This window comes from Nipponia nippon, unplaced genomic scaffold (assembly GCF_047370975.1).
Source record: "Nipponia nippon isolate SJK-2023a ecotype South Korea unplaced genomic scaffold, ASM4737097v1 scaffold_6, whole genome shotgun sequence".
Taxonomy (NCBI): domain Eukaryota; kingdom Metazoa; phylum Chordata; class Aves; order Pelecaniformes; family Threskiornithidae; genus Nipponia; species Nipponia nippon.
In genome coordinates this window covers 29,801,957-29,815,851 of record NW_028262380.1, presented here as the reverse complement: position 1 = coordinate 29,815,851, position 13,895 = coordinate 29,801,957, and the positions used below count along the sequence as shown (strand labels likewise).

Sequence of the window (13,895 nt, the reverse complement as noted above, 5' to 3'; positions counted from 1 at the left end):
TGTAAGTATGAAAATCATTCCACATCTATGCGTCACGGATTGTATCTGGTGGACTTTGCTCAGTGGTAATTGTGTGATACCTGAAGCAGAGTTCAAAAGTCTCCACAGTTGTCAGTTCACGAGTTCCTGAGCAGCTGTGTTTCTCTACCAAAGGGCTGGAAAAGAAAGAAAAGGTTCGGATTGTTTTTTGGGAGAGGTGGCGGGAGGGGGGAGGTTACCGGTTTATGAATGTTCTTTTTGAAACATACCTATGAGTCCGAAACAGTATGTTTAAGGCAAAAGGTTGGTAGTGCTTTGGGTGTTTGGTTTTTTTAATGTCAAAGTATTTCCGCTTTCTATTTAACTCTTGTTATGCTGAACTTACCATAACTTTACATTTTACATATAGATACTATGGATAACCTTCGCTTGAGTGTCATAGCTGTGGTCCTTCACTTTCATCTTCCTGGATCAGTGGGAGCCAAGTCACAGCAGGTTGTTGTTGATACACATCACCCTTCAGACTGCCGGTGGGATGGGGAGTTCTCAGTGAATTGTTCGTTTACCGGAACGTCTACTATTCCAGAAGATGTATCGCAAACAGCAGTAACAGCTGATTTTAGTTACAATAATATTAAAACTTTTATGTGCACTGATGGAAGCAATGAAGAATGGATGCTAAAACACTTGAATCTCAGTAACAACCTGATTTCTGAACTCTCCTTCACCACTTTTAGAAATTTACCCCTTTTAGAAACGCTAAACCTCAATGGTAATGCCATCCGCACCCTCACGCTGGACGTACCTACGCCTGCACGTGGGTCTGAAAAGTATGGAAAAGGCTGTCGTCTCCTGCCTGCTTTGAAAGTATTGTCAGTTGAAAGAAATAATCTTAATACAGTTCCAAGAGGTAAGCATTTCAAAACCTTTAAGGGCCTCGCTCCCCAGGGGTAAGTTGGTTTTGGATATGATTCGGTACACCTTGCTGAATTCAGCGTGTGACGATCTCATTTAATTATGCTTAAGGTGAGGGAAAGTTCCACCTGCGTGCAAATCCAGAGACTGAAGCAAATGGGTTGTTTTGGATTAGGCTGGGTCTTTTTATACATCTTTGCAATCGTAATGCCTTAATGTCTGTCAAATATAACCAAGTTTATCCTCTGAGAGCCCAAACAGTATTTTTCCTTGTTGTATAGAAAGGGAAGTAAGGATCTTTGGAAACCAAACACCAGCCTCCACAACCCAGTCATGAACCTTAACATCAAGGAAATTATGGATAATGAATGTCGTATTACTCTTCAGAAGAAAGTCAATACTCTCTTAAATAAAACCTGCTCCGATTTCAGTATTTCACGAAGACAGGAAAATACATTTTGTTCAGTCAAAACAACGTTGCTCTATGCCGTCTGACACCCGACCAAAGTGACACCTTCAAGAGAGGGCTGTAAGGTTTTGATAGACTTTTAGAAAGTGTTTGCTCGTCACTGAACTCTGCTAGGCATCGCAGCCTTTATGACAGCCTCCATCCTCAGAAACAGATGGTTCACGTTGTCCAAGCAGTGTTTAAATGAAGCAGAAGCTGCACTACGAGCAACGTTATCCTATATATTGTTTGCTGAGTTTAACTGATCTCTGATAACACCACCAGATTGATTAGCTCTAGATCTTGAAAACACGGGGCGGGGGGCAAACCAAAAACCCACTTATCTCGCAAAGTCAGAAAAAGAGAATAATTTTGCACCTACACAGGGTCCTCGAAGTTCTATTTTTCTCCTTTTTTTGATACTAAATAATTCTCTGGCATGCAGGAAAACATTTCACTTCGTTATTCTGTAGTATCTGTAAGGTTCCCATACGGACAGTATAGAAAAGCTTACATTATAAAATACATTGATGCAGATTTGATTTGTTTTGATGGATAAATATAACTACAGATTATAGGATGCCTCAGTGGGTCAGACAGATCAAGCCTTTTCTAGAAAAGACTCAATTTTTAGATGTTAAAAGTCAAATTGCTATGCATCGTACCACCATACTTCAAGTTATACTTAAATCCCGTATCATTTAAATGCATGTTCAGAACTTTATTTTCCTCCTCCCAAATACTCCACTAACATCCTTGGGTTTAAGCTCTGGTAAGAAAGGACAAACTGAAGTTGTAGAGCGGAGGGGTTTGGCCACAGAGAAGCCCTTCTCACAACCCCCACCCCCGGCGTCAGGCTGCTGCCCACTGCTGCCACACCAGGGTATATTTTTGGCACAAATTTAGCTTCAGGGAAGCATCCAAACTACAATTCTTCATGCAGGTGCAAGGAAGAATTTATGAACTGCCAGAACTTCTGAATGCCTTTCCTATCAGCTACCTCTAGTTTTACAGCAAGAATGAATCGTTCTCTCTGCTTCTCACAATAAATCCAAAGATCAATTACTCAGCAAACAGAATGGCAAACTGGAATAATCGATTTCCAGTAAACCAGATGACACCAAGGGCAAAATGTTTGAGGAGAACTAGTAGCTTCTCAACAACGCTTTATGATCAAAAATCTCTTTTGAGGGACATTCGGGGGTTACAAACTGTGGTGATGCCTGGTGTTCCAGCGCCTGCCTTCCCCCGGGAGCTTGCAGGCTGGAGCTTCGGGAGCTGCGTGCACAGCACCTGAGAAAAATGAGGCATCTCCAGCATTCAGAAGGGCTACTTAGGCACGACAGGTGCTGTCCTAACTAGGACACGCTGAAGAATATACTGTCACGCTTGGTAATTCACAGGCAGACAGGCGTAAGCAACAAGTTTGTTTTCAGTCAGGTTTACATCCTACGAATATGGTTCAAATAATTCCACATATGAAAAACTCCCATGAACTTGCAGATGGCAACGAATAGGAGATATTGTATCACCTTTTGCATCTCTACCTTTTATTTACAATTAACGTATTTGAATTTTATAAACAGAATACATTCCACCCTTTTCACACTCCTCCTTTCCTACCTCCAGTTCTCCAGAGCAGCGTGCTCGAAGTACAGAGATCACAGTCGGAATAATTTTGATAGTACAAAGGAACATTGCTGCTTTCACGGAGATGTGAATTTTCAAAACGTGCATTGCTTGTGAATGTATTAACACGCCTGCTGCTGATGCTACGCAGCTTTTAGAACGGGACGACCACTGCGCAGGAAAAGCGTAACTCAGAGCCTGCAGCCACTCATTGCAGTAGGCAGGAATGGAAGGAATTTTGTTGCAGAGAGTTTTAAAAAGCCACTTGACGCTATTGGGAAAACAAGAACATGAAATGTAAAACGGTTTTGTTCTTCCTAGGACTAGGCCTGCTGCAGTCTTTACAAACTGTCCGCCTGTCATCCAATGCCATACGACAGATTGATCTGAATGATTTTCAAAACTGTTCACAGCTGCAGGACATCGACTTGCAAAACAACAAGATAACTAAAATTCATCCGGACGCCTTCAGGCATCTCAACAAATTACAGGTTGTAAAGCACTATTACAACTGTTTCAATGTTTTCTGTTAATCCCCATTAAACACATTCATTATCAACTATTTAGCATGATTATATTGGTCTTTGATTATTATATTAGTATATAATTACAAAAACTAAAGCAAATGGTGAAAATAATCATTATTTTTATATAACATATATTTGCTTTTCATATATAGGAAAACATACACACTCGTAAACATACAAAATGTAACCATAAATTCACCATTTATCTGTGCCACAAACTAATCCATAACTGGCTTAAACACACACACGTCCTTTTCTACCCCCATCCCTTCCACGGTGAGAGCCCTGCGGCTTCCCATTCACACAGAGGTAGTCTACAACCCCAGAATTCTAAATATACCACAATTTAAGTTTTTCATTTAAATTAAAAAGCTTAGAACAATATCTTTGAAATCCTAACCAGATATATTGTTCCTGTAACTGCAAAAGTGCTTGTATACTAAATAAATGTTATCGTTGATAGTGCAATTAGGGTTCCATTGTAAGGCTTATCAAATTAATTCTGAATTATTTCCAAATAGGTTGTGGATCTCCGTGAAAATGCTCTGACAACCCCTTTACCACAGATACTAATCAGTTTGAACTTCTTTCGACTTGAAGTGGGTTTGCCAAATAACACCTGGATCTTTAACTCCAGACTAAATGCTTTCAAACATTTATTTTATTTTCTTTTTGACTCCACGAGGAAAAAATGGAGTATTTCGTACAGTAAATCTGCCAACAACTCACAGAAACCTCTGCTGTACCTTTCAAGTTTCCATTTAAACTGCAGCGACAGCGTTTTGTTCAAGAGGGCTGTAATCCCAACGGGGAAGACATCGGTGCTAAGCTGTGACTTGGATAACACAAGGGGTACGTAAAACAGGGACCCTATCCGTACGCTGCTAAAATCCAAAGGCATGCAGAATGATCAAAGAAATCTGGTTTAAAACGCGGATTTCTAAAGATACTGTTTAAAAATAACTGAACGACAATTTAACATGCACATTATTTCATTAGAAAGTAGCATACCGGTTAGAATATTTGAAAGTCATGTTTCCCATAAAAAGTCTTCATCGCCTTCCTTGCATTAAACTAATAAGTGACGCCAGATGATACACAAATGCATTTCAGTAAGTAGCACGTTGCAAATTTATCAGTTAATTTTGGAATGCCAACAAAGGACCAAGCAGCGGGGTGGCACTTCTGGGGCAGGTAGAAAGCTGAGAAGAATGCAACAGCGTTTCTAATACTCAGTTATAGCAAAATGAAATGAAAGGTTATTTGCAAGGGAAAGGATTTATATGTCTTCTAAAAAAGTACAGCTACTGTAGCACACAGTCCACTTTGGAAATGAATTTGGCATTTACAATTAATACAGAGCACTTGCAGTCCAAGTGACAAAATCTACAGAGCTAAGACTTCCCTTGCAGAAGGAAAACTCAGACCAAACTTAGAGCAGGAGGTGTATTTGTCACGTGCCATAAGGCAAAATGCTTTAACTCTAACGGACTGATAGGACTTTGAGGTGGTAAGGCTTTCCCCTTGGAACACTTTATCCCCAAATGAAAATACATAGGGTCTATCAGAAATTACACCCGCTTTGCCTATTAACAAGGAAAGTCACGGGAACTCCGATCACGGGCTTAAAATCAATACGCTGGATTGCGGCAAAACTCAACTGGGAACGCAAGCAGATCCAAAGGCAAAGGTGCACATACAGCCTTGAAACGCAACCCCGAAAGCCAGCCACCAGCCATGGCCCACACTAGCTAAGGCTGGAACAATTTGTATCGGTAGATACAAATATCCTTGGTTTCCAAACCTTTCTGCTGCAGTCAAAGCAGTAACCATGAGAAAATCACAGTGGTTGAAACATTGACAGTGAACTAGTGAAGTTTTATCTCATAACGGCACACAGTGACTGCGGCCACGTTGGAGAACGGCAGGCTATAAATATGGATCTTCCACGAGGGAGATCAGGTGTTCCTAGCGTGACCCAGAACATACTTAGATAATTTCAGTGACCTCCTCCCTCACCCATGCCATTTTTCTTGCAAAGTCTGCTATTAAAACCCCATACTTAGTGTGTTTTAAATGCGTGGTGGGAAATACATGATGGTTTAACAGATACTTGGTACCATGTAAAATGACTATGGATAGATAAAAAGAAAATGGATTTCATAATAAATAGTTAAAATTATCAAAGATAGGTCAGGGTATGTTCTTATAGAAAGAACTTGATCCTGCAAACCAAGTATCCTATACTTTTAAGAAAGACTTAGTTTGTATTTTATTTTATTTTATTTCAGGTAATGGAGTCTCTTGGTGGACACCTAAAGGCAGAATTTCAAAAGATAATAGTTTTCCTCATATGACACTGGATAAAATGAATAATTTAGTGATACACAATGCTGAGAAAACTGCTGAAGGGTTATATTTGTGTATTTTTAATACAACAAAGGAGAAATATCTCCTCTATAATATACAGGTGAAAGAAAGGGTTTCAACATTTTTGACTAGAAAAGCCCGGGACACTACCACTGTTTTTAGACAAGGAAGAACGGAGCAAGACCTTACTTTGGCTGTCTGCCTCTCGGTGCTCATCACGTTTGTTTGTGCTTTTTGTCTGGGTGCTTTTGCTAGACCCTACCTTGTGAGCCTGTGGAGACTCATGTGCAGGAACAAAAATTCAGGTTCAGAACACACTTATTCTAACCAAGCTTTTTCAGATGAAACCTTGAGCAGAGAGTGCTCTGCAAGCAAACCAACAAATCTGCAGCATAATTTGTTCATTTATGATGAGAATTCCTCAAGAAACACATGCATTTTTCCTACAGAAACTTCTACTTTGCATGAAAATTTCATTGATAGCAGCATACATGCACCAGAAGAGTACCAGAAACAAAGCAATAATGAGATCAACGTGAAGAAAAAAACAGTGTTTTCAGACATCAAAACTAGTATCAGCAATGATAAAAATATAAATGTTGATAATAATGGACTACTTTCTGTAAGGACAGATTACAAGAACAGCAATGAAGTAAGGCCAAGAAAATTAACGACTAATAACGTTTCATTATGGAAAGATTCACTGACTCACACTGACTCTTCAGATTCGGATTTATCTGTCACGGGAGAAACTGGCTTTCCATCTTCCACAGCACAAACACATACAGTGGAACAAGATCCTAGGAACAGCAAGGTAAGCAGCAGCTCCGGCCTGCTGCAGTCCGAGATTGCAAAGGCTACACCACATTCTCCTGAAAGAAAAGGTATTGCTGCGCATAACGAACCCACGAGTACTACAACATTTACGCCTGGAAGGCAACGCTGTGATGAACAACTTGGTCTAAATGGCAACGTAAACATAACCAGTGATGTGGGAGATTTTATTTTACCCAGTAGCTGCAAGAGATACACCAATATTGAGAATTTAAGTGTCTACCAAACAACAGAAAACTCTCCTCTTACAGAGTACGACTGTAAAACGGAACGTACAAATGAAAAAGATGCTTCAGCAGATATATTTGGCGATAGTTCATCTGAAGGGACTCCATTCACAATGAGTGACTGTAGTTCTTTAGCAGACCTTGAACTGGAACAGCCTGACGTTAGTGGCAACCTGCCGGTCTGTCAGGCGTCACTAGAGGAAGCCGATACGAACAGTGGAACTGAGAAGTTCTCAACACTGCCAGAGTCTCCAAATATTGCTGCTGAACTCCAGCATGTCGGGAAAAATGAAGATGAGACCACTGCGTATTTTGAAACCGCTGTTAATTATGGATCAGATACCATCATGCCTGAAACGGCATCACCCTACGCTGATAAATGTGGTGACCATGTAAGCATGTCAGATTCAGACACAGGTAGCTCTTCGAGTCAAGAAGTTCCTGATACGTTTGATTGTTTTACTAATGCAGAGCCAACAGTACAAAACTCTACTTCTGATTCTCTCCACAATCAAAGTACAAATTTTGGTAATACGTTACTTTCGTTAAAACATTCTCCCACGTATGACACAGATACAGAGAACGCTCCTGAAGAGGCTGAATGGCAGCTGTATCAGTTTCCCACTGAACCACAGCATTCCCTCAGCTTCAGTCCCAGTCGACAGAAAGAAAACGCACCAGAGGGAAGTACAGACGAGCACACAGATAGGAACTCCTCCGAAAAGAATCATGGTGAAGGGGACATCACATTAAGAGGAAACACGAGTACATCTGAGGACAATGATTTTATTTTTGCTCCCATTGATATGGGTTTGAATGAAATTGTTAAAACAACATCGCTACTGCGTTCCAGCAGCGAATCCTCTCTTCAATCTCTGCCTGAACACGCAGCTGAAATACATTTTACGGTTATTACAGAGAAAGATGACTTGGCACCACAGAAGCAGGTGAACACAACTAAGGCTTGTGCAGATAAAATGCAAAGAGGTTTTAATGAGAAAGACTGTGATGGATACACAGAATTACAGGATACCGGCAACTGTAGTCTGCCCAAAGAAACACAGTCTTATCTTATGGCAGATTTGCTGCATCTTCACTCCTCTGGGAAAACACAGTCACTCTTCAACACAGAAGGTCATTTCCAACTGGGTCAGAGTGATGAGGATGCTTATTCCTTCTCAGTCCCGCAAGGCTTCTTCAATGAAAGCACACAAGACGGTTCATGTTCATTCCCACAGAAGCCTACAGGAAGTATAATCTCCGAAAGCGCTGATTCCAGCAAGACGGAGGATGACACTACTTTGACAGGACTGGAGAACAATTCTACAACAGCTGTCAGCCTCCAAAATTCAAGTGAAAAACTCAGTCAAAAAAGTCAGACCAATTTAGGACAGGGCCAGTTTTTTGTTAAGAAAAAAAGAGCATTTGATGGATTTGCTAATCTTTTGCAAAGCAGGAGAACAAACTTCAATAGTTGAGACACAAAAGTATAACACTAAGCTCTCACAGTGTTTACGTCATACAGTAGGTGCAAAAATGATTGTGTCTTAAAATGAAGTGTGTAGCTTTTAATAACTGTTAAATAGCATGGGTTGTTTTGGCTTCCCCCCCCCCCCCCCGCCCCCCCAGTACAACTATCTGCCTTTAACTTCAGAAATCCAAGTTATGGAACTAGACTCAACAATGAGATGTACAAAGCCTGGATGCATCCAATTTAAAAACACCGTAATTCCAAAGGGTAATTCAGGGCAGAAGCCATGGACTTTTGTTTAGAAGGGTACTTGTGAAAAAAACAAGAATAGATTTTACGAAAAACAACTCTAGGATACTCAAATGAGTAAACTACTCTGTAGTTATAACTGACAATAAAGCTTTTGCTGAGTTATAATAATATATATTTACTTGCTCATTATTGTGGGTACTAAGATATTAGTTTCTCTTAGAATTTGCCTCTGATATCAACTGTTTTGTTTCTCTTTGTCTAAAATAAATGTAACACCGAAATTATTATTACTATTACTGTGTTTTCCTGTGGGACTCACCCTATACAGTGAAGTAGTACATATTACTGTCTTCTGCTTTTTGAACCAAATTTGTGGATTAAGTGTCCCAATTCCCACAGTTTTGCAAAGATAGGTAAAGTCCAAGCAATATTTAATTACATTTTAAAAATTACTTTTTTAACTTGGCAAGACAGAGAGAGTAATGAAACCCTTCTTTCTCAAAGAAACAGAATAGAATTCAAACCTTGCAGAGAAGTCAGTTATGGAGATCTAGCTACTGCTTGGACATCACCTGTAGTTTGCAGATGGGATGACATGGGCAGGGTAATTTAAAAAAAGACAACCTACTATTACTAAGGCATAACTCCCTATGAAAAAGGATCCGATACCCACTTCAGAATTTTACTGAGAGGGGCAAATCAAGAGCAGCTCAAAACTGCCGTACTAGAATATCAAGAGCTTGATACACAGTAAGTTCTTCTATGCCAAAAGATAACAAATGTAAGATACAATATGGCCCAAGGCCCTTTTAACATACACAGTATCACTGATGTAGTCCTTGCAGGGGAACGCCATCACCAAGGGGAACAGCCCCAGGTTCCCAGGAAAAGCAGGAGGCTGGCCAGCAACTCCGGGAAAACTCTGTTATGAAGACACAATTAATTCACTAAAAACTCTGAACAGAAGGAACACATTTCAATTCCATCAGATAAGGAGCAAGTCCAGTGGCACAGTACATCTTTGAAACTATCTTTAAAGAGAAAGCTAGGGAAGAACAAAGAGATACTGACAGAAGCTAATAATTTTTGTTAACTTCATGTACTTGGAACTACAAAAAAAAATATATATATATATTGCAAAAAACTTAAGAGGCAAGTAAAAGCAACTGAAGGAGACCAGTACTGATATTATTTGATCTTTTGAAAAATATTTTCTTTAGCACCTTCAGTTCCTTTTAAATAACCGTTTTACACATCTAGCATCACAATTATCAGTGATAGAGTTACTGAGCCAAGTCACCTATGCTTAGATCTCCTGTTGGTTTGGTTTGGGGTTTTTTTCTGGCTGATTTTCTCCAAATCTCTAACATAACTCAATACAGGTTATATGGCAGTTTCAGGTAGGCACTGCATGGATTTGATTTAGGCCACCGCAGTATTTGCAAATAACTGCACTCAGTAACATCTGTAATTCAACTACAAGCAATGAATCTGCTGTCATTCACACAGATCTTCCCGCTTCCCAATTAGTTCTTGGAAGATTTCTGTTCTTTTCGCTCCAGTACTCAGTGATATCTAAACTGATAACTAAGCAGCTTTTTTAAGAGCAGGTACTGGCTTAATTCCTTCAGTAGGGAGTCCACTCAGGAGCTAAGGATGAAGTCATCTTCGGAAGAAATTTATAATTTGTCATCAAATTATTCATGAGTTTAAGGGTCTGATTTTGTTTTCTGTTTTTCAAACACTGGAGAAAGTTTTACATATTTAACCGTCCAGAATTGTTCAGACAGTCTGGCTAGACAAGAACTAAATGACAAAACACTCAAATGTGCAAAAATCACAGCATTCCCAGAAATGTTAAAAATCAGTAATTCTAAAATAAAGTACGTTTCCCAATACAACTCATCCCTTCACTGTATAAATGTCTGCAAATGTTATACTACTGCAACTTTTCTCTCCTAATCCCCACAGTCTCAATACCCATGTAATGCCTTGGCTTCTATTGAATTCAAGTCTGCTGCTCTCAGAGAACAGTGTGTGACATAAAAAAACCAACTGTGTTTTTAGAGGCTGTCTAGAAGTAAAGAACTGGGTAATGTGAGCGCGATTCCTCGTAGGAACAGCTAGATAGCCACTAGGAGCAGAAACCAGAACAGTATTTCCTCACCACCAGCGCTTTTCTTAGCGCCATAACCAGCGTTCAGTAAAACTCATTATACACAGAAATCACTTGCGGCCAAAGCAACTTTAAAAATGGAATACATAAAGTGCAGACTTGCTCTTCATGGTACGTATGAGTCTTCAAACATTGTGTTGATAGACCTCTCCAAGGTCTGTCACCTTTTGGGTGTACCAGCTGCTAACAAGTTAAGAAATCTAACTACATAAGCAAGACAATTTCACGGATAGTGGGGGGGGAAAAAAGGGTATTTGAGTGGTTCTATTGATGTCTCATAGACAGCAATGTTTTGTCATTTGCTTCTGCTACAGTTCAGCAGGCTTTCAAAATACATATTGGAAAATTATTTTCTCATCTTTTTTTGGACCATGGGAATGCTGCAGTGGCGATGCAGACAGTACACTACTTGTGAGAAGCTGCGAGTTTTCTAAGCCTTCCTTTATGCCATAAAGTTACAGAAAAAGGTTATCTGCTGTTCTCATCAGAGAAAAGAAATTCATTCCTTCATCAAGGGATTTTTAACACATGACAAAGTATTTCATTCTACTGTCAGAATATTGTTGATGTTCTATCTCAAACTTACCTTCAGATTTCTGCCTAATCTTGCACCTTTCCTTTGCTACTGATCACTCCAGACACTCTTATTATCACTTCTTCATTCAAACCCAAACACTCAGCTGCTTCTCCTTCGTATTAATTCCTCACTTCATTAGCAATTGCTTTTAAAGTTAATACAAAATCTTTTGTATTTTCTGTGGCTTCCAAGCAGTACTCTTCATACTCTGCTCCTCTCCATCCATCCTACCTCTCCGTGCCCTTCTGTATACAATAGCTACACAGGACCCCACACACCGACTCCCTCTGAGATTTTATCCACTTGCTTTTCTTTACATTTCAGATGATATAGAATCATTAAGGCTGGAAAAGACCCTTAAGATCATTGAGTCCAACCGTTAACCTAGCGCTGCCAAGTCCACCACTAAACCATGTCCTCAAGCACCACGTCTACCCATCTTTTAAATACCTCCAGGGATGGAGACTCAACCACTTCCCTGGGCAGCCTGTTCCAGTGCCTGACCACCCTTTTGGTGAAGAAGTTTTTCCTAATATCCAACCTATACTTCCCCTGGCACAGCTCGAGGCCATTTCCTCTCATCCTATCACTTGTTACTAGGGAGAAGAGACCGACCCCCACCTCGCTACAGCCTCCTTTCAGGTAGTTGTAGAGAGCAATAAGGTCTCCCCTCAGCCTCCTCTTCTCCAGACTAAACAACCCCAGCTCCCTCAGCCTCTCCTCATAAGACTTGTGCTCTAGGCCCTTCACCAGCTTTGTTGCCCTTCTTTGGACACGCTCCAGCACCTCCATGTTCTTCTTGTAGTGAGGGGCCCAAAACTGAACACAGTACTCGAGGTGTGGCCTCACCAGTGCCGAGTACAGGGGCACTATCACCTCCCTGGTCCTGCTGGCCCCACTATTCTTGATACAAGCCAGGATGCCATTGGCCCTCTTGGCCACCTAAGCTCACTGCTGGCTCATGTTCAGGCGGCTGTCAACCAACACCCCCAGGGCCTTTTCCGCCAGGCAGCTCTCCAGCCACTCCTCCCCAAGCAGATATCAATCCACAATATCTTGTTCGCACTGAAAACTTCACTAGTTTAGCTGGTTTGGTCACTGAGAATTTTCTAGAATACCTATACTACTATAAAACCAGTTGCACTTATAGCGTACATTATATAGACACCAACTTTCTTTTTTCCCCCTGCATAGAAGTTACAGTCGCAGAGAGAGGCATAACTGCAACTGCTCTAGGGATGTTGAGACCTCTTCAGCTTCATCAGTAACTTCAGGTAGCAAAACTCATGTTCAGGTAAGACTTACGTTACTATCACAGTTGATAGTGGGTGAACAGACCAAACCACAGAACAGGCTCAATAAAAAAGGTGGCTGAGCGTATGGTGTATGAATTCGTAAATGAAGCACGAGGAGGCAGCCAAAAGGATGTCAGTAATAGTCTGGGCACACCCTTCTCACAGGGCAGCGGCGTGCTGAGCTCCAGGGTTGACAGGACATAGTATCCCTCACACAGCGAATCAGTATAGGAAAAGATACTGAAGTCTTAAGAGTAGATCGAGAACTTCAGATACAGTAATCAGAATGAAACAAAGCTCTCATTTTCAAACACATTTATGATACTTTGATAATTATCAAGTTGTTTGCTGTAGGTACAAAGCATTCCAGTCTTTCCAGAGTACGCTGATAACTGGGCTGGAAAATAACCTTTGAATAGAAACAAAAGACATTCACATTTAATCTACATATAATTAACAATGGAAACTATTTGGATAGTAATATCAAAGTTTTCATGGTGCAGAAGACTGTGACTCACCCCCTCTGATGAATACAAGCAGCAGGCTACATTCTGAGAACTGGTGAAGGCAATCCCAGCCTTCATCACCAACGTGAACAAAATGAAGAACTGCTTCTCTAGAATGGGCTCTACATTACAATATTCTAATTGCAACGTAAATACATTCAACTTTAAATAACATTTTAAGTCAAGAGCCTTAGGACCGGTAGCTCAAATCGTGCAAAATATATATAAAAAAATTTCTTGTGAAATCTCTTACATGTGCTCTTTATTCTCTTTGCCAGCTTTTAAGTCTGTTTCCTACTCAAAAACAGATTTGCAACTCTGCAAGCAATACGAAGTAGTAAGACTAACTAATGGCTCCTTTAAAAACTAAATTTGTGAATGTGTTATGGACATTTAGGCTGTAATTTTCATGTCATTGCTAGCAGCTTTTCTACTGCTCTGCATAGATACTATCACTTCTGCTTTAAAAAGATCAATGTGACAGCTCATTACAAGTCAAATAATTGAAAAACTCTTCTAAAAAGTAAGAAAAACGCAAGTGTTTAAGGTCATGAACAGACCCTCAGATCAAAATATCACCACATTTAAATACTACTAGACTGGTCTTCTCTTCCAGCATTATATCTGAGTAACTCAGAGAATTTCCTTTAGCATATGCTTTTAGAAATCACAGAATCATAGGAGGGTTG

The 13,895-nt window shown here is 40.2% G+C and overlaps 1 protein-coding gene across 2 annotated transcripts; it reads left to right on the top strand.

The window, feature by feature from the left end:
• Positions 1-23: 23 nt before the first annotated feature.
• Positions 24-8,525, top strand: LRRC66 (leucine rich repeat containing 66). 2 transcript variants are annotated; one of them, XM_087735499.1, is made up of 5 exons: positions 24-173; positions 389-889; positions 3,293-3,462; positions 4,020-4,350; positions 5,790-8,525. In XM_087735499.1, the coding sequence occupies exons 2-5, from the start codon at positions 394-396 to the stop codon at positions 8,405-8,407; spliced, it is 3,615 nt and encodes a 1,204-aa protein (XP_087591625.1). In that variant the 5' UTR covers positions 24-173; positions 389-393; the 3' UTR covers positions 8,408-8,525. The 2 variants fall into 2 exon arrangements, with proteins under 2 accessions (XP_087591625.1, XP_009472559.2); XM_009474284.2 differs by having other exon boundaries at positions 24-889.
• The last annotated feature ends 5,370 nt before the right edge of the window (positions 8,526-13,895 follow it).